Source organism: Heterodontus francisci, chromosome 14, assembly GCF_036365525.1.
Source record: "Heterodontus francisci isolate sHetFra1 chromosome 14, sHetFra1.hap1, whole genome shotgun sequence".
Taxonomy (NCBI): Eukaryota; Metazoa; Chordata; class Chondrichthyes; order Heterodontiformes; family Heterodontidae; genus Heterodontus; species Heterodontus francisci.
The window spans coordinates 15,402,767-15,429,407 of record NC_090384.1 but is presented as its reverse complement, the minus strand read 5'-3'; the positions used below and the strand labels follow the sequence as shown (position 1 = coordinate 15,429,407).

At 53.2% G+C, this 26,641-nt stretch overlaps 1 protein-coding gene across 4 annotated transcripts in view; it reads right to left on the bottom strand.

The window, feature by feature from the left end:
- Positions 1–26,641, bottom strand: part of agbl2 (AGBL carboxypeptidase 2) — a 279,928-nt gene that overhangs the window by 92,428 nt on the left and 160,859 nt on the right. For all 4 annotated transcript variants that reach the window (XM_068045898.1, XM_068045900.1, XM_068045901.1 and 1 more), the window contains exons 6-9: positions 14,098–14,248; positions 12,683–13,465; positions 2,865–3,024; positions 342–468 (exon numbers count right to left, since the gene is read on the bottom strand). In XM_068045898.1, coding sequence (XP_067901999.1) covers positions 342–468; positions 2,865–3,024; positions 12,683–13,465; positions 14,098–14,248 — 1,221 coding nt within the window. The remainder of the gene's footprint in view (positions 1–341; positions 469–2,864; positions 3,025–12,682; positions 13,466–14,097; positions 14,249–26,641) is intronic.

The following is a 26,641-nucleotide window of genomic DNA, read 5'->3' as shown; positions in this document are numbered from 1 at the left end:
ATGATGGCCATTCCATCAGTTGTCAAGACCCAAGGTCTAAAATTTCCTATTTAAACATCTCTGCCTCTCCACCTCTCTTTCCTCCTTCAGGATGCTCAATAAAACTAACCTCTTTGAGTAAGCATTTGGTCATCTGCCTTAATGTCTCCTTATGTAGGTTGTCAAATTTTCTTCGATATCACTCCAGTGAACTGCTTTGGGATGTTTTACTACATTAAAGGCACTATATAAATGCAAGTTGTTGTTGTTATTTTGGTTCTATATACAGTACACACAAGTGGCACCAGCCTTACCCCGCTGAGCAAGATGGAAACACATGATGATGGGTGTCTCTCACTTACCCAGGGTGGATCCTGCGAAGGTAGTTTCCATGGTGTAACTGTGAGCGATTCCCATTTTCCACATCACAATCCGCCCTGTGCCCTCCTTACACTTTTGAACCTTGAACTTGCAGCTCTGGTAGGAGAACTAGCATTAACAGTAATAGTTAGTGATCTGGAGCAGTTAGCGATCTGGTCATTCGCTTGCTCTCTATCTTCCACCGCATTTCCATTATTTACAAAATATTTTTCTCTGCTCCCCATAAACTGCCCACACCACAGAAAGCAAAGCCATTGCACTGCATCATTGGTAAACAGGAGGAATGGGCACTGGGGTTACAGAGCTGACCATGGTGGGCAGTCAGTCCTTTCCGCAGACCAGTGCTTTGGTGGGAGGAGGAGTCAGTGCTCAGATTGGGGATTCTCCCTCCTCACCCAGCCCCACCCGCTCCTCACCCAGCCCCGCCCCCTCCTCACCTCAGCCAGCCCCTCCCTCTCCTCACCTCACCCAGCCCCGCCCGCTCCTCACCCAGCCCCGCCCGCTCCTCACCCAGCCCCGCCCCCTCCTCACCTCAGCCAGCCCCTCCCCCTCCTCACCTCACCCAGCCCCTCCCCCTCCTCACCAACCCCTCACCCAGCCCTTCCCCCTCCTCACCCAGCACCTCCCCCTCCTCACCCAGCACCTCACCCAGCCCCTCCCCCTCCTCACCCAGCCCCTCCCCTTCTCATCCAGCCCCAGAGCCCCTCCCCCTCCTCACCCATGCCCTCCCCCTCCTCACCCATCCCCTCACCTAGCCCCTCCCCTCCTCACCCAGCCCCTCACCTTCCTCACCCAGCCCCTTCCCCAGCCCCTACCCCTCCTCAACCTGTCCCTCCACCTCCTCACCCAACCCCTCATCCTCCTCAACCAGCCCCTCCCCCTCCTCCCCCAGCCCCTCCTTCTCATCCAGCCCCTCAGAGCCCCTCCCCCTCCTCACCCACGCCCTCCCCCTCCTCACCCATCCCCTCACCTAGCCCCTCCCCTCCTCACCCAGCCCCTCACCTTCCTCACCCAGCCCCTACCCCTCCTCAACCTGTCCCTCCACCTCCTCACCCAACTCCTCATCCTCTTCACCCTCCTCACGCCCCTCACCCCCCTCAGCCAGCCCCTCCCCCTCCTCAACCAGTCCCTCACTAAGCCCCTCCTCCTCCTCACCCAGCCCCTCACACTCCTCACCCAGCCCCTCACCCATTACCCCACACCCTCCTCACCCAGCCCCTAACTCTACTCAACCAGCCCCTCACCCTCCTCACCCATTACCTCACACTCCTCACCCTATCCCCCCACCCTTCTCATCCAGCAACCTACCATTCACCCCACACCCCCACCTCAGCCCTGCAGCCCCCTCTCAGCCCTGCACCCTCCCCTCAGCCCCACAACATCCATTCATCCCTGAACCCCCTACTCGGCCCCGCACTCCTCACTCAGCCCCGAACCCCCCACTCAGTCCCGAAACCCCTACTCGGCCCCATATTCCCCATTTGACTCTGAGCCCCCAACTCAGCCCCGAAACCCCCACTCGGCCCCGAAACCCCCACTCGGCCCCACACTCCCCACTCAAACATGAACCTCCCACTCAGCCCTGAAACCCCACTCAGCCCCAAACCCCACTCACCCCCGCAGCCTTCACCATAGCAGAAATCTCCACCTCACTCTGCACCCTCCACTCTCCCTGCATCCTTATCGTCACACCACGCACCCTCCCTCAAGCTGCACTCCCCACACGGCCCCGAACCCCCCATTCGGCTTCCCACCCCCAACTTGGTCTGAAACCCCCCACCCCCCCCCCCCACCCAGCCCTGCACTCCCGACTCGGCCCGGAACCCCCCACTTAGCTCCCCACCCCCAACTCGGCCCAACCACCCCCCAACACTTTGCCCCGCACCCCATTCGGCTCCTCACTCCCCACTTGGGCCCGCACGCCCGACTCGGCCCTGCACTTCCGACTCGACTCGGAACCCCCCCACACTTGGCCCGCACCCCGTTCAGCTCCTCACTCCCTACTCGGTCCTGCACGCCCAACTCGGCCCTGCACTCCCGACTCGACCCGGAACCCCCCCCACACTTGGCCCCGCACCGCGTTCGGCTCCTCACTCCCCACTTGGGCCCGCACACCTCACTCAGTCCCACACCCCCCACTCGGTCCTGCACTCCCCACTCGGTCCCCCACCCCCACTCGACCGCAAACCCCGTTCTATCCCGCACTCCCCACACGGCCTCCCAGCCCCCACTCAGTCCCACACCCCTTCGGCCCTGCACCCCCACTTGGCCCCACACCCCGTTTGGCCCCATACCCCCACCTCGGCTCCCCACCTCTAAGCCCTACACCCTCCTGCTCACACTAAACACCCTCCCCCTCATAATATACACCCTCCCTCAGGCCGCATCCCCCTCCACTCTCCCTGCATCCCACACCGTACCCACCTTGCTTCCCCCATACACCCCCATTCAGCCCCACTGAGCTCACCCCACTCATCCCCAAAACACTGATCACCATCCAGTACCTTGTCAACTGCGTTCTTACTCATCATCAGTGGGAAGACTCTCTCCCAGAATCTCAGTGATGGGATCTCTTTGTTGCTACAGCCGTACATGAAAACGTTGTTTTTCCTGCTGTGCCCATGGAAGTCACAGTAAATGACCACCTCCCGCTCCTCCATCAACCTGGAGGAACAAGTGATAGTCAAGGGATCAACCCTGGTTCAATAAGGAGTGCAGGAGGGCATGCCAGGAGCAGCACCAGGCATACCTAAAAATGAAGTGTCAACCTGGTGAAGCTATAACACAGGACTACTTGTATGCCAAACAACGGAAGCAGCATGTGAGAGACAGAGCTAAGCGATCCCACAACCAACGGATAAGATCGAAGCTCTGCAGTCCTGCCACATCCAGTTGTGAATGGGGCGGACAATTAAACAACTAACAGGAGAAGGTGGCTCCACAAATACCCCCATCCTTAATGATGAGGGAGCCCAGCACATGAATACAGCCTTGGTCCAAACATAGACAAAAGAGCTGAACTCAAGAGGTGAAGTTAGAGTGATTACCATTGATATCAAGGCAGCATTTGACTGAGTATGGCATCAAGGAGCCCTAGCAAAACTGGAGGGAATGGGAATCAGGGGGGAAACTCTCCACTGGCTGGAGTCATACCTAGCGCAAAGGAAGATGGTTGTGCTTTATGGTGGTCAATCATCGCAGTCCAGGACATCACTGCAGGAGTTCCTCAGGGTAGTGTCCTAGGCCCAACCATTTTCAGCTGTTTCATCATTGACCTTCCTTCAATCATAAGGTCAGAAGTGGGGATGTTCGCTGATAATTGCACAATGTTCAGCACCATTCGCGACTCCTCAGATACTGAAGCAGTCCGTGTAGAAATGCAGCAAGACCTGGACAATATCCAGGCTTGGGCTGATAAGCGGAAAGTAACATTCGGGCCACACAAGTGCCAGCACTGACCATTTCAAACAAGAGAGAATCCAATCATCTCCCCTTGATGTTCAACAGCATTACCGTTGCTAAATCCCCCACTATCAACATCCTGGGGGTTACCATTGACCAGAAACTGAACTGGTACCAGGCACATAAATACTGTGGTTACAAGAGCAGGTCAAAGGCTGGGAATTCTGCGGTGAGTAACTCACCTTCTGTCTCCCCAAAGCCTGTCCACCATCTACAAGGCACAAGTCAGGAGTGTGATGGAATACTCTCCACTTGCCTGGAAGGGTGCAACTCCAACGACACTCAAGAAGCTTGAAACCATCCAGGACAAAGCAGCCCGCTTGATTGGCTCCCCATCGACAAACATTCACTGCCTCCACCACCAATGCACAGTGGCAGCAGTGTGTACCATCTACAAGATGCACTGCAGCAATGCAACAAGGCCCCTTCGACAGCACCTTCCAAACTTGTGACCACTGCCACCTAAAAGGACAAGGACAGCAGATGCATGGGAACACCACCACCTGCAAGTACCCCTCCAAGTCACACACCATCCTGACATGGAACTATATCGCCGTTCCTTCACTGTCAAGGAGTCAAAATTCTGTAATTCCCTTCCTAACAGCACTGTGGTGCACATGCCCCAGATGGACGGCAGTGGTTCGAGAAGGCAGCTCACCACTACTTTCTCAAGGGAAATTAGGGATGGGCAATAAATGCTGGCCTGGCCAGTGATGCGCGCATCCCATTAAACAAACTGAAAAGTCAGCACTCCGCCAGACCCCATTCACAGCTCCCTCTCCTCTCTGTACCATCCCCCCCAGCTTGCCATTCACAGCTCCCTCTCCTCTCTTACCATCCCCCCCAGCTTGCCATTCACAGCTCCCTCTCCTCCCGGTACAATCCCCACAAGCTCCCCATTCACAGCTCTCCCTCCTCACATTTAGAATCGCCACCAGCCCTGCATTTGCAGCTCCCTCTCCTCCCGGTACCATCCCCACCAGCTCCCCATTCACAGCTCCCTCTCCTCCTGGTACCATCCCCACCAGATCCCATTCACAGCTCTCCCTCCTCCCGGTATCATTCCCACGAGATCCCCATTCACAGCTCCCTCTCCTCCCGGTACCAACCCCACCAGATCCCCATTCACAGCTCCCTCTCCTCCCGGTACCATCCCTACCAGCTCCCTATTCACAGCTCCCTCTACTCCTGGTACCATCTCCAACAGCTCCCCATTCACAGCTCCCTCTCCTCCTGGTACCATCCCCACCAGCTCCCCATTCACAGCTCCCTCTCCTCCTGGTACCATCCCCACCAGCTCCCCATTCACAGCTCCCTCTCCTTCCGGTACCATCCCCACCAGATCCCATTCACAGCTCTCCCGGTATCATTCCCACCAGATCCCCATTCACAGCTCCCTCTCCCCCCAGTACCAACCCCACCAGCTCCCCATTCACAGCTCTCTCTCCTCCCAGTTCCATCCGCTCCAGCTCCCCATTCACAGCTCCCACACCTCCTGGTACCATTCCCACCAGATCCCCAATCACAGCTCTCTCTCCTCCCAGTACCATCCCCACCAGCTCCCCTTTCACCGCTCCCACTCCTCCCAGTACCAACCCCACCAGCTCCCCATTCAGAGCTCCCACTCCTCCCAGTACCAACCCCTCCAGCTCTCCATTCACAGCTCCCTCTCCTCCCCGTACCATCATCACCAGCTCCCCATTCACAGCTCTCTCTCCTCCCAGTACCATCCCCACCAGCTCCCCATTCACAGCTCCCTCTCCTCCTGGTACCAACCCCACCAGCTCACCATTCACAGCTCCCTCTCCTCCTGGTACCATCCCCTCCAGCTCTCCATTCACAGCTCCCTCTCCTCCTGGTACCAACCCCACCAGCTCCCCATTCACAGCTCCCTCTCCTCCTGGTACCAACCCCACCAGCTCACCATTCACAGCTCCCTCTCCTCCTGGTACCATCCACTCCAGCTCTCCATTCACAGCTCCCTCTCCTCCTGGTACCAACCCCACCAGCTCACCATTCACAGCTCCCTCTCCTCCTGGTACCATCCCCTCCAGCGCTCCATTCACAGCTCCATTTCCTCCCAGTACCAACGCCACCAGCTCCCCATTCACAGCACCCTCTCCTCCTGGTACCAGCCCCACCAGCTCTCCATTCACCCCTACCTCTCCTCCCAGTACCATCCCCACCTACTCCCCATTTGCAGCACCCTCTCCTCCCGGTACCATCCCCACCAGATCCCCATTCACAGCTCCCTCTCCTCCCGGTACCATCCCTACCAGCTCCCTATTCACAGCTCCCTCTACTCCTGGTACCATCGCCAACAGCTCCCCATTCACAGCTCCCTCTCCTCCCGGTACCATCCCCACCAGCTCCCCATTCACAGCTCCCTCTCCTCCCGGTACCATCCCCACCAGCTCCCCATTCACAGCTCCCTCTCCTCCCGGTACCATCCCTACCAGCTCCCTATTCACAGCTCCCTCTACTCCTGGTACCATCGCCAACAGCTCCCCATTCACAGCTCCCTCTCCTCCCGGTACCATCCCCATCAGCTCCCCATTCACAGCTCCCTGTCCTCTCTGTACCTTCCCGATTCACAGCTCCCTCTCCTCCCAGTTCCATCCGCACCAGCTCCCCATTTACAGCACCCTTTCCTCTCTGTACCATCCCCACCAGCTCCCCATTCACAGCTCCCACTCCTCCTGGTACCATTCCCACCAGATCCCCAATCACAGCTCTCTCTCCTCCCAGTACCATCCCCACTAGCTCCCCTTTCACCGCTCCCACTCCTCCCAGTACCATCCCCACCAGATATCCATTCACAGGTCTCTCTTCTCCCAGTACCAACCCCACCAGCTCCCCATTCACAGCTCTCTCCTCCCAGTACCAACCCCACCAGTTCCCCATTCACAGCTCTCTCTCCTCCCGGAACCTTGCCCACCAGATTCCCATTCACAGCTCCCTCTCCTCTCTGTACCATCTCCACCAGATCCCCATTCACAGCTCCCTCTGCTATCTGTACCTTCCCCACCAGCTCCCCATTCACAGCTCCCTCTCCTCCCGGTACCATCGCCACCAGCTCCCCATTCAGAGCTCCCGCTCCTCCCAGTACCAACCCCTCCAGCTCTCCATTCACAGCTCCCGCTCCTCCCCGTACCAACCACACCAGATCCCCATTCACAGCTCCCTCTCCTCCCGGTACCAAGCCCACCAGATCCCCATTCACAGCTCCCTCTCCTCCCAGTACCAACCCCACCCACTCCCCATTCACAGCTCCCTCTCCTGCCAGTACCAACCCCACCCACTCCCCATTCACCGCTCCCTCCCCTCCCGGTACCATCCCCACCAGCTCTCCATTCACAGCTCCCTCTCCTCCTGGTACCATCCTCACCAGATCCCCATTCACAGCTCCCTCCTCCCGGTAGCATCCCCACCAGCTCTCCATTCACAGCTCCCTCTCCTCCCAGTACCATCCCCACCAGATCCCCATTCACAGCTCCCTCTCCTCCCGGTACCAACCCAACCAGCTCCCCATTCACAGCTCCCTCTCCTCCCAGTACCATCCCCACCAGCTCCCCATTCAGAGCTCCCGCTGCTCCTGGTACCATCCACACCAGATCCCCATTCAAAGCTCCCGCTCTTCCCGGTACCATCCCCACCTACTCCCCATTCACAGCTTCCTCTCCTATCTGTACCATCTCCACGAGATTCCCATTCACAGCTCCCTCTCCGCCCTGTACCATCTCCACCAGATCCCCATTCACAGCTCCCTCTCCTCTCTGTACCATCCCCATCTGCTCACTCTCCTCTCCGTACCATCTCCACCAGCTCCCCATTCACTGCTCCCTGTCCACCCAGTAACATCCCCACCAGCCCTGAATTCACAGCTCCGTGTCCTCCTGCTACCATTCCCACCAGATCCCCAATCACAGCTCCCGCTCCTCCTGGTACCATTCCCACCAGCTCCCCATTCACAGCTCCCTTTCCTCTTTGTACCATCCCCACCAGCTCCCCATTCACAGCTCCCACTCCTCCTGGTACCATTCCCACCAGATCCTCAATAACAGCTCTCTCTCCTCCCAGTACCATCCCACCAGCTCGGCATTCACAGCTCCCACTCCTCCTGGTACCATTCCCACCAGATCCCCAATCAGAGCTCTCTCTCCTCCCAGTACCATCCCCACCAGCTCCCCATTCACAGCTCCCACTCCTCCTGGTACCATTCCCACCAGATCCTCAATAACAGCTCTCTCTCCTCCCAGTACCATCCCACCAGCTCGGCATTCACAGCTCCCACTCCTCCTGGTACCATTCCCACCAGATCCCCAATCAGAGCTCTCTCTCCTCCCAGTACCAACCCCAGCAGCTCCATATTCACAGCTCCGTCTCCTCCCGGTACCAACCCACCAGCTCCCCATTCACAGCTCCCTCTCCTCCCGGTACCATTCCCACCGGCTCCCCATTTACAGCTCTCTCTCCTCCCGGTACCATCCCCACCAGCTCCCCATTCACAGCCCCCTCTCCTCCCAGTACCATCCCCAGCAGCTCCCCATTCACAGCTCCCTCTCCTCTCTTTACCATCCCCACCAGCTCCCCATTCACAGCTCCCTCTCCTACCAGTACCAACCCCACCAGCTCCCCATTCACAGCTCCCTCTCCTCCCGGTACCATCCCCACCAGACCCCATTCACAGCTCCCTCTCCTCCCAGTACCATCCCCTCCAGCTCACCATTCACAGCTCCCTCTCCTCCTGGTACCATCCCCACCAGCTCCCCATTCAGAGCTCCTGCTTCTCCCAGTACCAACCCCTCCAGCTCTCCATTCACGGCTCCCTCTCCTCCCGGTACCATCCCCACCAGAACCCCATTCACAGCTCCCTCTCCTCACTGTACCATCTGCACCAGATCCCCATTCACTGCTCCCTCTCCGCCCTGTACCATCTCCACCAGATCCCCATTCACAGCTCCCTCTCCTCTCTGTACCATCCCCATCCGCTCCCTCTCCTCTCTGTACCATATCCACCAGATCCCCATTCACAGCTCCCCCTCCGCCCTGTACCATCTCCACCAGCTCCCCATTCAGAGCTCCCTCTCTTCTTTGTATCATCCCCACCAGCACCCCATTCAAAGCTTCCACTCCTCTCTGTACCATCCCCATTCACCGCTCCCTCTCCTCCCAGTTCCATCCCCAACAGCTCCCCATTCACAGCTCCCTCTCCTCCCAGTACCAACCCCACCAACTCTCCATTCACAGCTCTCTCTCCTCCCAGTACCATCCCCAACAGCTCCCCATTCACAGCTCCCTCTCCTCCCGGTACCATCCCCACCAGATCCCCATTCACAGCTCCCTCTCCTCCCAGTACCATCCCCTCCAGCTCTCCATTCACAGCTCCCTCTCCTCCCGGTACCATCCCCACCAGATCCCCATTCACAGCTCCCTCTCTTCTCCGTACCATCCCCATCTGCTCCCTCTCCTCTCTGTACCATCTCCACCAGATCCCCATTCACAGCTCCCTCTCCGCCCTGTACCATCTCCACCAGATCCCCATTCACAGCTCCCTCTCCTCTCTGTACCATCCCCATCTGCTCCCTCTCCTCTCTGTACCATCTCCACCAGATCCCCATTCACAGCTCCCTCTCCGCCCTGTACCTTCCCCACCAGCTCCCCATTCACAGCTCCCTGTCCATCCAGTAACATCCCCACCAGCCCTGAATTCACAGCTCCGGGTCCTCCTGGTACCATCACCAGCCGCTCCCCAATCACAGCTCTCTCTCCTCCCAGTCCCAACTGCACCAGCTCCCCATTCAGAGCTCCCTCTCTTCTTTGTATCATCCCCACCAGCACCCCATTCAAAGCTCCCGCTCCTCCCAGTTCCATCCCCAACAGCTCCCCATTCACAGCTCCCTCTCCTCCCAGTACCAACCCCACCAGCTCTCCATTCACAGCTCTCTCTCCTCCCAGTACCATCCCCAACAGCTCCCCATTCACAGCTCCCTCTCCGCCCAGTACCATCCTCAACAGCTCCCCATTCACAGCTCCCACTCCTCCCAGTACCAACCCCACCAACTCTCCATTCACAGCTCTCTCTCCTCCCAGTACCATCCCCAACAGCTCCCCATTCACAGCTCCCTCTCCTCCCGGTACCATCCCCACCAGATCCCTCTCCTCCCAGTACCATCCCCTCCAGCTCTTCATTCACAGCTCCCTCTCCTCCCGGTACCATCCCCACCAGATCCCCATTCACCACTCCCTCTCCTATCTGTACCATCTCCACCAGATCCCCATTCACAGCTCCCTCTCTTCTCCGTACCATCCCCATCTGCTCCCTCTCCTCTCTGTACCATCTCCACCAGATCCCCATTCACAGCTCCCTCTCCGCCCTGTACCATCTCCACCAGATCCCCATTCACAGCTCCCTCTCCTCTCTGTACCTTCCCCACCAGCTCCCCATTCACAGCTCCCTGTCCACCCAGTAACATCCCCACCAGCCCTGAATTCACAGCTCCGGGTCCTCCTGGTACCATCACCAGCCGCCCCCCAATCACAGCTCTCTCTCCTCCCAGTCCCAACTGCACCAGCTCCCAATTCAGAGCTCCCTATCTTCTTTGTATCATCCCCACCAGCACCCCATTCAAAGCTCCCGCTCCTCCCAGTTCCATCCCCAACAGCTCCCCATTCACAGCTCCCTCTCCTCCCAGTACCAACCCCACCAGCTCTCCATTCACAGCTCTCTCTCCTCCCAGTACCATCCCCAACAGCTCCCCATTCACAGCTCCCTCTCCGCCCAGTACCATCCTCAACAGCTCCCCATTCACAGCTCCCTCTCCTCTCTGTACCATCCCCATCAGCTCCCCATTCACAGCTCCCTCTCATCCCGGTACCATCCCCACCAGATCCCCATTCACAGCTCCCTCTCCTCTCTGTACCATCCCCACCAGATCCCCATTCACAGCTCCGTCTCCTCCCTGTACCATCTCCACCAGCTCCCCATTCACAGCTCCCTGTCCACCCAGTAACATCCCCACCAGCCCTGAATTCACAGCTCCGTGTCCTCCTGATACCATTCCCACCAGATCCCCAATCACAGCTCCCTCTCCTCCCAGTACCATCCCCACCAGATCCCCATTCACAGCTCCCTCTCCTCCCAGTACCATCCCCTCCAGCTCTCCATTCACGGCTCCCTCTCCTCCTGGTACCATCCCCACCAGCTCCCCATTCAGAGCTCCTGCTTCTCCCAGTACCAACCCCTCCAGCTCTCCATTCACAGCTCCCTCTCCTCCCGGTACCATCCCCAACAGCTCCCCATTCACAGCTCCCTCTCCTCCCGGTACCATCCCCACCAGATCCCCATTCACAGCTCCCTCTCCTCCCAGTACCATCCCCTCCAGCTCTCCATTCACAGCTCCCTCTCCTCCCGGTACCATCCCCACCAGATCCCCATTCACAGCTCCCTCTCCTATCTGTACCATCTCCACCAGATCCCCATTCACAGCTCCCTCTCTTCTCCGTACCATCTCCACCAGATCCCCATTCACAGCTCCATCTCCTCTCTGTACCATCCCCATCTGCTCCCTCTCCTCTCTGTACCATCTCCACCAGATCCCCATTCACAGCTCCCTCTCCGCCCTGTACCTTCCCCACCAGCTCCCCATTCACAGCTCCCTGTCCACCCAGTAACATCCCCACCAGCCCTGAATTCACAGCTCCGGGTCCTCCTGGTACCATCACCAGCCGCCCCCCAATCACAGCTCTCTCTCCTCCCAGTCCCAACTGCACCAGCCCCCCATTCAGAGCTCCCTCTCTTCTTTGTATCATCCCCACCAGCACCCCATTCAAAGCTCACACTCCTCTCTGTACCATCCCCATTCACAGCTCCCGCTCCTCCCAGTACCACCCCACCAGCTCTCCATTCACAGCTCTCTCTCCTCCCAGTACCATCCCCAACAGCTCCCCATTCACAGCTCCCTCTCCGCCCAGTACCATCCTCAACAGCTCCCCATTCACAGCTCCCTCTCCTCCTGGTACCATCCACACCAGTTCCCCATTCACAGCTCCCTCTCCGCCCAGTACCATCCTCAACAGCTCCCCATTCACTGCTCCCTCTCCTCCCAGTACCAACCACACCAGTTCCCCATTCACAGCTCCCTCTCCTCTCTGTACCTTCCCCACCAGTTCCCCATTCACTGCTCCCTCTCCTCCTGGTACCATCCACACCAGTACCCCATTCACTGCTCCCTCTCCTCCCAGTACCAACCACACCAGTTCCCCATTCACAGCTCCCTCTCATCTCTGTATCATCCCCACTCATTCCCTATTAGGAGAGGGGAGGGGAGGGGAGAGGGCGTAGTGGTAATGTCGCTGGACTTGTAGCCAGAGGCTGCTGTTTTGGGGACATGGGTTTGAGTCCCACCACAGCAGATGGTGAAATTTGAATGCAACTAATAAAACCTGAAATTAAAAATCTAGTCTAATGGTGACCATGAAACCATTGTCAATTGTTATAAAAACCCATCAGGTTCCCTGAGTCTTACCTGGTCAGGCCTAAATGTGACTCCAGACCCACAGCTCTCTGAAATGACCCAGCAAGCCACTTAGTTTTTCCAGGGAAGTAGGGATGGGCAATGAATGCTGGTCTAACCAGCGATGCCCACATCCCATGAACAAATGTAAAAGCAAGGTGTGATCTTTCCCATTTCCCACAGAATCCAGTCTCCACCAGTGACACTAGCAGTGCAGGGAGTGTTTGTCTGCATTCTCCCCTTTCAGTCTCTTTAACAGTAAATTAGTGTAAATTCCAAGAGCATGTTTATTTTACACCGGATATGAAGTGGAGCGATGCTACTCAGGGATATGTCACACTCACCTCTGCACCATGTTCCTGGTATGCCAGACACAGGGAAAGGAATCCCGCAGCACTGTCCGGTAGTTCCGGTTCAGATCTCGGCCTGTTAGCGAACAGCGGTAGTTGCCTGTTATCACGCCATCCGGATTCAGCATGGGCACCACTTTAAAGACAAACATATCGCGGAGGAGCCGAGCATCATCGGAGCTACCCAGTATGTGGTCCAGGAACCCCGTCATCACCCACGATCCATTGGTCTCTCCTGGGTGGACTCGGGCTGTCACCACCACTGCCTTCTTGGCAGAGCCGGTCTCCTGGCACCTGGACGGGGAGGTGATGGTCAGCGTGTGAACCATGTTACCAGCCAGGCTGCGGCACAGAACCCGCAGCTTGCAGTACTGGGATTGGATGGGGTCGCTGGCGATGGTTGCTAAGTAACGTTGCAGGTCGGAGTACGTGTACGGATAAGAGTGGGCGAAGTAGCAGGTATCGTTCCTGTGAGGGAACTGGCAGGTCCAGGTGAGCGAGTACAAGCTCCTGCCCTCTTGGTCCAGGTTGTTCTTGTAGTAGCGGATGTCTTTTCCCACCCGGTACCAGCCCACCTGTCTTAGCTGTGCCTCTCGCTCCGAATACAACAGTGGTTTCAAGCCCTGATTGTACAAACTGTTGGATTTCATCAGGTTGACTATGGTAAAACGGTAGGTGACTTCTGGCCGGGTATTCTGGACCCGGAAGTAGTACCATTGTGTGTGCTTGTCTGTGTACAGGTCAGTGCGTAGAGTCAGCTCATACTCGTAGATGCCTCTGGAACAGAGAACAGGCCAGGATAAAAGTGCCTCTCACATTGCTCTCCAAGTAACCATTAGCCCCATTCCCCGCTCCCCCCAGTTATGTACAGTTCCTGTGTGGGTTAAACAGCCTGACCCCAGCTCACCAATGATACTTCCTTCTGTGCATGGGTGGAGACTCCCCTCCCCATCTGTGCTGCAGGGGGTCCAAACAACAGTCAACACCACTCTTGGAACTGAGCAGCAACACCTTTCCAAGGAGAGTGATGGGCTTGGAGCACCAAGGGGAGAAATGTATCGCCTTTAATACCCAGAAAGGCACAATGGAATGCAAATGAAGCTGCCATCGTTTGTGACGGATGAGAATGTCTGAGAATCCCTGAGCTGGTTCTAAAGCCCCAGCCTCTTATGGCTCTGAGAATGAAGTAAGGAGGAAGGCAGGGAATTGCACACATAGGTTAACAGGATATGGGCACAGTACAAATTAAAACTGAGCAGAAATGATGACAGTCCAGCCGGTGGGATGGTGAGGGAAGGGGCTATCAGGACCAATGCAGGTGAAGTTGAGTGAAGAGATCAGGGGTGTGATATTGAGTGGAATATCAGGCTTCTGCCAAAGCAGAAAGTGCACACAACGATCAAACTTACACTCTGACAGCTTTTTGCAGGTTTCCACTCTCAAATCTTGACTCGAATATCAATGTGTTGCAATCTTTGCTGTTCACACCAACAGTGCCGAGACGTATCAGGCCTCGGCGACCTCCAACACGGGAACAGGTGAAGTAAGAACCTTTCCTGGCTGTCAGACCACAAGATGTCAATCAGTCAATGCTACATCGTAAGAATTAAAGGGATGCAGCAGGAATGGCAACAACATGGAATGGGGCCACTCGTCCCCAATAACAACAGGGAATGGAGACACTCAACCCCAAAACCAACTGGGATTGGGTCACTCAACTCCAAAAACAACTGGGAATGGGTCACTCAACCCCAAAACAACTGGGAATGGGTCACTCAACTCCAAAAACAACAGGGAATGGAGACACTCAACCCCAAAAACAACAGGGAATGGGGACACTCAACACCAAAAACAACAGAGAATGGGGCACTCAACCTCAAAAACAACAGGGAATGGGTCACTCAACTCCAAAAACAACTGGGAATGGGTCACTCAACACCAAAACAACGGGGAATGGGTCACTCAACTCAAAAACAACAGGGAATGGGTCACTCAACTGCAAAAACAACAGGGAATGGGGACACTCAACACCAAAAACAACAGAGAATGGGGCACTCAACCTCAAAAACAACAGGGAGTGGGGACAAGAAACTCCAAAACCAACAGGGAATGGGGACACTCAACACCAAAAACAACAGAGAATGGGGCACTCAACCTCAAAAACAACAGGGAGTGGGGACAAGAAACTCCAAAACCAACAGGGAATGGGGACACTCAATCGCAAAAACAACAGGGAATGGGTCACTCAACTCCAAAAACAACTGGGAATGGGTCACTCAACACCAAAACAACGGGGAATGGGTCACTCAACTCAAAAACAACTGGGAATGGGTCACTCAACTGCAAAAACAACAGGGAATGGGGACACTCAACACCAAAAACAACAGGGAATGGGTCACTCAACTCCAAAAACTACTGGGAATGGGTCACTCAACTCCAAAAACAACTGGGAATGGGTCACTCAACTCCAAAAACAACTGGGAATGGGTCACTCAACTCCAAAAACAACAGGGAATGGGGACACTCAACTCCAAAAACAACAGGGAATGGGGACACTCAACCCCAACAACAACAGGGAATGGGGACACTCAACACCAAAAACAACAGAGAATGGGGCACTCAACCTCAAAAACAACAGGGAGTGGGGACAAGAAACTCCAAAACCAACAGGGAATGGGGACACTCAACCGCAAAAACAACAGGGAATGGGGACACTCAACCACAAAAACAACAAGGACTGGGGACACTCAACCCCAAAACTATAGGGAGTGAATCACTCAACCCCTAACACAAAAGGCAATGGCGACACCCAACCCAAATAAACAACAGGGAATGGGGACATTCAAACCCCAAAACAACAGGGAATGGAGACACTCAATGCCAAAAACAACAAGGAATGGGGCCACTCAACCCCAAAACAACGGGGAATGGGTCACTCAACTCAAAAACAACTGGGAATGGGTCACTCAACTCCAAAAACAACAGGGAATGGGGACACTCAACACCAAAAACAACAGGGAGTGGGGACAAGAAACTCCAAAACCAACAGGGAATGGGGACACTCAACCCCAAAAACAACAGGGATTGGGGACACTCAACTCCAAAAACAACTGGGAATGGGTCACTCAACTCCAAAAACAACAGGGAATGGGTCACTCAACTCGAAAACCAACAGGGGATGGGGACACTCAACCCCAAAAACAACAGGGATTGGGGACACTCAACTCCAAAAACAACTGGGAATGGGTCACTCAACTCCAAAAACAACTGGGAATGGGGACACTCAACCCCAAAACCAACAGGGAATGGGGACACTCAACCGCAAAAACAACAGGGAATGGGTCACTCAACTCCAAAAACTACTGGGAATGGGTCACTCAACTCCAAAAACAACTGGGAATGGGGACACTCAACCCCAAAAACAACTGGGAATGGGGACACTCAACCCCAAAAACAACTGGGAATGGGGACACTCAACCCCAAAAACAACAGGGAATGGAGACACTCAACACCAAAAACAACAGAGAATGGGGACACTCAACCTCAAAAACAACAGGGAGTGGGGACAAGAAACTCCAAAACCAACAGGGAATGGGGACACTCAACCGCAAAAACAACAGGGAATGGGGACACTCAACCCCAAAAACAACAGGGAATGGGGACACTCAACCCCAAAAACAACAGGGAATGGGGACACTTAACCCCAAAAACAACAGGGAATGGGGACACTCAACCCCAAAAACAACAGGGAATGGGGACACTCAACACCAAAAACAACAGGGAGTGGGGACAAGAAACTCCAAAACCAACAGGGAATGGGGACACTCAACCCCAAAAACAACAGGGATTGGGGACACTCAACTCCAAAAACAACTGGGAATGGGTCACTCAACTCCAAAAACAACTGGGAATGGGTCACTCAACTCCAAAAACAACTGGGAATGGGTCACTCAACTCCAAAAACAACTGGGAATGGGGACACTCAACCCCAAAACCAACAGGGAATGGGGACACTCAACCGCAAAAACAACAGGGAATGGGTCACTCAACTCCAAAGACTACTGGGAATGGGTCACTCAACTCCAAAAACTACTGGGAATGGGTCACTCAACTCCAAAAACAACAGGGAATGGGGACACTCAAGCCCCGAAAGAACAGGGAATGGGGACACCCAACCCCAAACATAACAGGGAATGGGGACACTCAACCCCCAAAACAACAGGGAGGGAATCACTCAACCCCAAAAACAACAGGGAATAAGTCACTCAACCCCAAAAACACAAGGGGAATGGGGACACTGAATTCCAAAAACAACAGGGAATGTGGACACTTAACCACAAAAACAATAGGGAATGGAGACACATGACCCTAAAAACAATAGGAAATGGAATCACACAACACCAAAAACAACATGGAATGGGGACATTCAAGGGCATTTAAGTGGTCATTGGATAGACATATGGATGAAAATGGAATAGTGTAGGTCAGATGGTTTCACAGGTCGGCGCAACATCGAGGGCCGAAGGGCCTGTACTGCGCTGTAATGTTCTAATCTAATCTTCAACCCCCAAAACAATAGGGAGTGAATCACCTAACCCTGAAAACAAAAGGGAATGGGAACACTCAACCCCAAAAACAACAGGGAATGAGTCACTCAACTCCAAAAACACAACAGGGAATGGAGACACTCAACGCCAAAAGAACAGGGAATGGAGACACTCAACCCCCAAAACAACAGGGAATGGAGACAATCAACCCCCAAAACAACAGGGAATGGAGACACTCAACCCCAAAAACAACAGGGAATGGGTCACTCAACTCCAAAAACAACAGAGAATGAGGACACTCAACTCGAAAAACAACAGGGAATGGGGACACTCAACCCCAAAAACAACAGGGAATGGGGACACTCAACCACAAAAACAACAAGGACTGGGGACACTCAACCCCAAAACTATAGGGAGTGAATCACTCAACCCCTAACACAAAAGGCAATGGCGACACCCAACCCAAATAAACAACAGGGAATGGGGACAACAAACCCCAAAACAACAGGGAATGGAGACACTCAATGCCAAAAACAACAAGGAATGGGGCCACTCAACCGCAAAACAACGGGGAATGGGTCACTCAACTCAAAAACAACTGGGAATGGGTCACTCAACTCCAAAAACAACAGGGAATGGGGACACTCAACACCAAAAACAACAGGGAGTGGGGACAAGAAACTCCAAAACCAACAGGAAATGGGGACACTCAACCCCAAAAACAACAGGGATTGGGGACACTCAAATCCAAAAACAACAGGGAATGGGTCACTCAACTCCAAAAACAACTGGGAATGGGTCACTCAACTCCAAAAACAACTGGGAATGGGGACACTCAACCCCAAAACCAACAGGGAATGGGGACACTCAACCCCAAAACCAACAGGGAATGGGGACACTCAACCGCAAAAACAACAGGGAATGGGTCACTCAACTCCAAAAACTACTGGGAATGGGTCACTCAACTCCAAAAACAACTGGGAATGGGGACACTCAACCCCAAAAACAACAGGGAATGGAGACACTCAACACCAAAAACAACAGAGAATGGGGACACTCAACCTCAAAAACAACAGGGAGTGGGGACAAGAAACTCCAAAACCAACAGGGAATGGGGACACTCAACCGCAAAAACAACAGGGAATGGGGACACTCAACCCCAAAAACAACAGGGAATGGGGACACTCAACCCCAAAAACTACAGAGAATGGGGACACACGACCTCGAAAACAACAGAGAATGGGGACACTCAACCCAAAACAACGGGGAATGGGGACACTCAATGCCCAAAAACAACTGGGATGGGTCACTCAACTCCAAAAACAACTGAGAATGGGGACACTTAACCCCAAAAACAACGGGGAATGGGGACACTCAACCCCACAAAACAACGGGGAACGAGGACAATCAAACCCCAAAAACAACAGGGAATGGGGACACTCAACTCAAAAACAATAGGGAGTGGGGACACTCAACGCCAAAAACAACAGGGAATGGGGACACTCAACCCCAAAAACAACAGGGAATGGGGACACTCAACGCCAAAAACAACAGGGAATGGGGACACTCAACCCCAAAAACAACAGGGAATGGGGACACTCAACCCCAAAAACAACAGGGAATGGGGACACTCAACCCCAAAAACAACAGGGAATGGGGACACTCAACCCCAAAAACAACAGGGAATGGGGACACTCAACCCCAAAAACAACAGGGAATGGGGACACTCAACCCCAAAAACAACAGGGAATGGGGACACTCAACCCCAAAAACAACAGGGAATGGGGACACTCAACCCCAAAAACAACAGGGAATGGGGACACTCAACCCCAAAAACAACAGGGAATGGGGACACTCAACCCCAAAAACAACAGGGAATGGGGACACTCAACCCCAAAAACAACAGGGAATGGGGACACTCAACCCCAAAAACAACAGGGAATGGGGACACTCAACCCCAAAAACAACAGGGAATGGGGACACTCAACCCCAAAAACAACAGGGAATGGGGACACTCAACGCCAAAAACAACAGGGAATGGGGACACTCAACCCCAAAAACAACAGGGAATGGGGACACTCAACCCCAAAAACAACAGGGAATGGGGACACTCAACCCCAAAAACAACAGGGAATGGGGACACTCAACCCCAAAAACAACAGGGAATGGGGACACTCAACCCCAAAAACAACAGGGAATGGGGACACTCAACCCCAAAAACAACAGGGAATGGGGACACTCAACCCCAAAAACAACAGGGAATGGGGACACTCAACCCCAAAAACAACAGGGAATGGGGACACTCAACCCCAAAAACAACAGGGAATGGGGACACTCAACCACAAAAACAACAGGGAATAGGGACACTCAACCACAAAAACAACAGGGAATGGGGACACTCAACCCCCAAAAACAACAGGGAGTGGGGACACTCAACCCCCAAAAACAACAGGGAATGTGGACACTCACCCCCCCAAAAAACAGGGAATGGCGACATTCAAACCCCAAAAACATCAGGGAATGGGGACACTCAACCCCAATAACAACAGGGAATGGGGACACACAACCCCAAAAACACCAGGGAATGGGGATACTCAACCCCCAAAACAACAGGGAATGGGGACACTCAACCCCCAAAACAACAGGGAATGGGGACACTCAACCCCAAAAACAACAGGGAATGGGGACACTCAACCCCAAAAACAACAGGGAATGGGGACACTCAACCCCAAAAACAACAGGGAATGGGGACACTCAACCCCAAAAACAACAGGGAATGGGGACACTCAACCCCAAAAACAACAGGGAATGGGGACACTCAACCCCAAAAACAACAGGGAATGGGGACACTCAACCCCAAAAACAACAGGGAATGGGGACACTCAACCCCAAAAACAACAGGGAATGGGGACACTCAACCCCAAAAACAACAGGGAATGGGGACACTCAGCCCCAAAAACAACAGGGAATGGGGACACTCAACCCCAAAAACAACAGGGAATGGGAACACTCAACCCCCAAAAACAACAGAGAATGGGGACACTCAACCCCCAAAAACAACAGGGAATGGGGACACTCAACCCCCAAAAACAACAGGGAATGGGGACACTCAACCCCAAAAACAACAGGGAATGGGGACACTCAACCCCAAAAACAACAGGGAATGGGGACACTCAACCCCCAAAAACAACAGGGAATGGGGACACTCAACCCCAAACACAACAGGGGATGGAGACACCCAACCCAGAAAATAACAGGAAATGGGGACACTCAACCCCCCAAAATCAGGGAATGGGGACACACAACCCCAAAAACACAACAGGGGATGGAGACACCCAACCCAGAAAATAACAGGAAATGGTGACGCACGACCCCAAAACAACAGGAAATGGGGACACTCAACCCCCCAAAAAACAGGGAATGGGGACACTCAACCCCCCAAAAAACAGGGAATGGGGACACTCAACCACGAAAACACAACAGGGAATGGGGACACTCAACCCCCAAAACAACCTGGAATGGAGACACTCAACCCCAAAATCAACAGGGAATGGAGTCACTCAACTCAAAAAACAAAAGGGAATGGGGACACTGTACCCCCAAAACACAACAGGGACTGGCGACATTCAACTCCAAACACAACAGGGAATGGAGACACCCAACCCAGAAAACAACAGGGAATGGTGACATGCAAACCCCAAAAACAACATGGAATTTAGACACTCAAATCCCAAAATAACAGGGAATGGGGACACTCAGCCCCCAAAACAACAGGGCACTCAACCCCAAAGCAACAAGGAATGGACGCACTCAACACAAAACACAACAGAGAAAGGGGACACTCAACCACTAAAACACGAGGGAATGCAGACACTCAACCCCCAAAACAACAATGAGTCACTCAAGCCCCAAAACAAGAGGGAATGGGGACAAATAACCCCAAAAGAACAGTGAATGGGGACAATCAACCCCCCAAAATCAGGGAATGGGGACACACAACCCCAAAATCAAGAGGGAATGGGTTATTCTACTCCATAAACAACTGGGAATGGGTCACTCAACTCCAAAAACAACTGGGAATGGGTCACTCAACTCCAAAAACAACTGGGAATGGGTCACTCAACCCCCAAAACAACTGGGATGGGTCACTCAACTCCAAAAACAACAGAGAATGGGGACACTCGACCTCGGAAACAACGGTGAGTGGGGACACCAAACCCCAAAACAACGGGATGGGTCACACAACCCCAAAAACAACAGGGAATGGGGACACTCAACCCCAAAAACAGGAAATGGGGACACTCAACCCCAAAAACAAAAGGGAATGGGGACACTCAACCCCCAAAAACAACAGGGAATGGGGACACTCAACCCCCAAAAACAACAGGGAATGGGGATACTCAACCCCCAAAACAACAGGGAATGGGGACACTCAACCCCCAAAACAACAGGGAATGGGGACACTAAACCCCAAAAACAACAGGGAATGGGGACACTCAACCCCAAAAACAACAGGGAATGGGGACACTCAACCCCAAAAACAACAGGGAATGGGGACACACAACCCCAAAAACAACAGGGAATGGGGACACTCAACCCCAAAAACAGGAAATGGGGACACTCAACCCCAAAAACAACAGGGAATGGGAACACTCAACCCCCAAAAACAACAGAGAATGGGGACACTCAACCCCCAAAAACAACAGGGAATGGGGACACTCAACCCCCAAAAACAACAGGGAATGGGGACACTCAGCCCCCCAAAACAACAGGGCCCTCAACCCCAAAGCAACAAGGAATGGACGCACTCAACACAAAACACAACAGAGAAAGGGGAAACTCAACCACTAAAACACGAGGGAATGCAGACACTCAACCCCCAAAACAACAATGAGTCACTCAACCCCCAAAACAAGAGGGAATGGGGACAAATAACCCCAAAAGAACAGTGAATGGGGACAATCAACCCCCCAAATTCAGGGAATGGGGACACACAACCCCAAAATCAAGAGGGAATGGGTTATTCTACTCCATAAACAACTGGGAATGGGTCACTCAACTCCAAAAACAACTGGGAATGGGTCACTCAACCCCCAAAACAACTGGGATGGGTCACTCAACTCCAAAAACAACAGAGAATGGGGACACTCGACCTCGGAAACAACGGTGAGTGGGGACACCAAACCCCAAAACAACGGGATGGGTCACACAACCCCAAAAACAACAGGGAATGGGGACACTCAACCCCAAAAACAGGAAATGGGGACACTCAACCCCAAAAACAAAAGGGAATGGGGACACTCAACCCCCAAAAACAACAGGGAATGGGGACACTCAACCCCAAAAACAGGAAATGGGGACACTCAACCCCAAAAACAACAGGGAATGGGGACACTCAACCCCAAAAACAGGAAATGGGGACACTCAACCCCAAAAACAAAAGGGAATGGGGACACTCAACCCCCAAAAACAACAGGGAATGGGGACACTCAACCCCCAAAAACAACAGGGAATGGGGATACTCAACCCCCAAAACAACAGGGAATGGGGACACTCAACCCCCAAAACAACAGGGAATGGGGACACTCAACCCCCAAAACAACAGGGAATGGGGACACTCAACCCCAAAAACAACAGGGAATGGGGACACTCAACCCCAAAAACAGGAAATGGGGACACTCAACCCCAAAAACAACAGGGAATGGGAACACTCAACCCCCAAAAACAACAGAGAATGGGGACACTCAACCCCCAAAAACAACAGGGAATGGGGACACTCAACCCCCAAAAACAACAGGGAATGGGGACACTCAACCCCCAAAAACAACAGGGAATGGGGACACTCAACCCCCAAAAACAACAGGGAATGGGGACACTCAACCCCCAAAAACAACAGGGAATGGGGACACTCAACCCCAAACACAACAGGGGATGGAGACACCCAACCCAGAAAATAACAGGAAATGGGGACACTCCACCCCCCAAAATCAGGGAATGGGGACACACAACCCCAAAAACACAACAGGGGATGGAGACACCCAACCCAGAAAATAACAGGAAATGGTGACGCACGACCCCAAAACAACAGGAAATGGGGACACTCAACCCCCCAAAAAACAGGGAATGGGGACACTCAACCCCCCAAAAAACAGGGAATGGGGACACTCAACCACGAAAACACAACAGGGAATGGGGACACTCAACCCCCAAAACAACCTGGAATGGAGACACTCAACCCCAAAATCAACAGGGAATGGAGTCACTCAACTCAAAAAACAAAAGGGAATGGGGACACTGTACCCCCAAAACACAACAGGGACTGGCGACATTCAACTCCAAACACAACAGGGAATGGAGACACCCAACCCAGAAAACAACAGGGAATGGTGACATGCAAACCCCAAAAACAACATGGAATTTAGACACTCAAATCCCAAAATAACAGGGAATGGGGACACTCAGCCCCCCAAAACAACAGGGCACTCAACCCCAAAGCAACAAGGAATGGACGCACTCAACACAAAACACAACAGAGAAAGGGGACACTCAACCACTAAAACACGAGAGAATGCAGACACTCAACCCCCAAAACAACAATGAGTCACTCAACCCGCAAAACAAGAGGGAATGGGGACAAATAACCCCAAAAGAACAGTGAATGGGGACAATCAACCCCCCAAATTCAGGGAATGGGGACACACAACCCCAAAATCAAGAGGGAATGGGTTATTCTACTCCATAAACAACTGGGAATGGGTCACTCAACTCCAAAAACAACTGGGAATGGGTCACTCAACCCCCAAAACAACTGGGATGGGTCACTCAACTCCAAAAACAACAGAGAATGGGGACACTCGACCTCGGAAACAACGGTGAGTGGGGACACCAAACCCCAAAACAACGGGATGGGTCACACAACCCCAAAAACAACAGGGAATGGGGACACTCAACCCCAAAAACAGGAAATGGGGACACTCAACCCCAAAAACAAAAGGGAATGGGGACACTCAACCCCCAAAAACAACAGGGAATGGGGACACTCAACCCCCAAAAACAACAGGGAATGGGGATACTCAACCCCCAAAACAACAGGGAATGGGGACACTCAACCCCCAAAACAACAGGGAATGGGGACACTAAACCCCAAAAACAACAGGGAATGGGGACACTCAACCCCAAAAACAACAGGGAATGGGGACACTCAACCCCAAAAACAGGAAATGGGGACACTCAACCCCAAAAACAACAGGGAATGGGAACACTCAACCCCCAAAAACAACAGAGAATGGGGACACTCAACCCCCAAAAACAACAGGGAATGGGGACACTCAACCCCCAAAAACAACAGGGAATGGGGACACTCAACCCCCAAAAACAACAGGGAATGGGGACACTCAACCCCAAACACAACAGGGGATGGAGACACCCAACCCAGAAAATAACAGGAAATGGGGACACTCAACCCCCCAAAATCAGGGAATGGGGACACACAACCCCAAAACAACAGGAAATGGGGACACTCAACCCCCCAAAAAACAGGGAATGGGGACACTCAACCCCCCAAAAAACAGGGAATGGGGACACTCAACCACGAAAACACAACAGGGAATGGGGACACTCAACCACGAAAACAACCTGGAATGGAGACACTCAACCCCAAAATCAACAGGGAATGGAGTCACTCAACTCAAAAAACAAAAGGGAATGGGGACACTGTACCCCCAAAACACAACAGGGACTGGCGACATTCAACTCCAAACACAACAGGGAATGGAGACACCCAACCCAGAAAACAACAGGGAATGGTGACATGCAAACCCCAAAAACAACATGGAATTTAGACACTCAAATCCCAAAATAACAGGGAATGGGGACACTCAGCCCCCCAAAACAACAGGGCACTCAACCCCAAAGCAACAAGGAATGGACGCACTCAACACAAAACACAACAGAGAAAGGGGACACTCAACCACTAAAACACGAGGGAATGCAGACACTCAACCCCCAAAACAACAATGAGTCACTCAACCCGCAAAACAAGAGGGAATGGGGACAAATAACCCCAAAAGAACAGTGAATGGGGACAATCAACCCCCCAAATTCAGGGAATGGGGACACACAACCCCAAAATCAAGAGGGAATGGGTTATTCTACTCCATAAACAACTGGGAATGGGTCACTCAACTCCAAAAACAACTGGGAATGGGTCACTCAACCCCCAAAACAACTGGGATGGGTCACTCAACTCCAAAAACAACAGAGAATGGGGACACTCGACCTCGGAAACAACGGTGAGTGGGGACACCAAACCCCAAAACAACGGGATGGGTCACACAACCCCAAGAACAACAGGGAATGGGGACACTCAACCCCAAAAACAGGAAATGGGGACACTCAACCCCAAAAACAAAAGGGAATGGGGACACTCAACCCCCAAAAACAAAAGGGAATGGGGACACTCAACCCCCAAAAACAACAGGGAATGGGGACACTCAACCCCCAAAAACAACAGGGAATGGGGATACTCAACCCCCAAAACAACAGGGAATGGGGACACTCAACCCCCAAAACAACAGGGAATGGGGACACTCAACCCCCAAAACAACAGGGAATGGGGACACTCAACCCCAAAAACAACAGGGAATGGGGACACTCAACCCCAAAAACAGGAAATGGGGACACTCAACCCCAAAAACAACAGGGAATGGGAACACTCAACCCCCAAAAACAACAGAGAATGGGGACACTCAACCCCCAAAAACAACAGGGAATGGGGACACTCAACCCCCAAAAACAACAGGGAATGGGGACACTCAACCCCCAAAAACAACAGGGAATGGGGACACTCAACCCCAAACACAACAGGGGATGGAGACACCCAACCCAGAAAATAACAGGAAATGGGGACACTCAACCCCCCAAAATCAGGGAATGGGGACACACAACCCCAAAAACACAACAGGGGATGGAGACACCCAACCCAGAAAATAACAGGAAATGGTGACGCACGACCCCAAAACAACAGGAAATGGGGACACTCAACCCCCCAAAAAACAGGGAATGGGGACACTCAACCCCCCAAAAAACAGGGAATGGGGACACTCAACCACGAAAACACAACAGGGAATGGGGACACTCAACCCCCAAAACAACCTGGAATGGTGACACTCAACCCCAAAATCAACAGCGAATGGAGTCACTCAACTCAAAAAACAAAAGGGAATGGGGACACTGTACCCCCAAAACACAACAGGGACTGGCGACATTCAACTCCAAACACAACAGGGAATGGAGACACCCAACCCAGAAAACAACAGGGAATGGTGACATGCAAACCCCAAAAACAACATGGAATTTAGACACTCAAATCCCAAAATAACAGGGAATGGGGACACTCAGCCCCCCA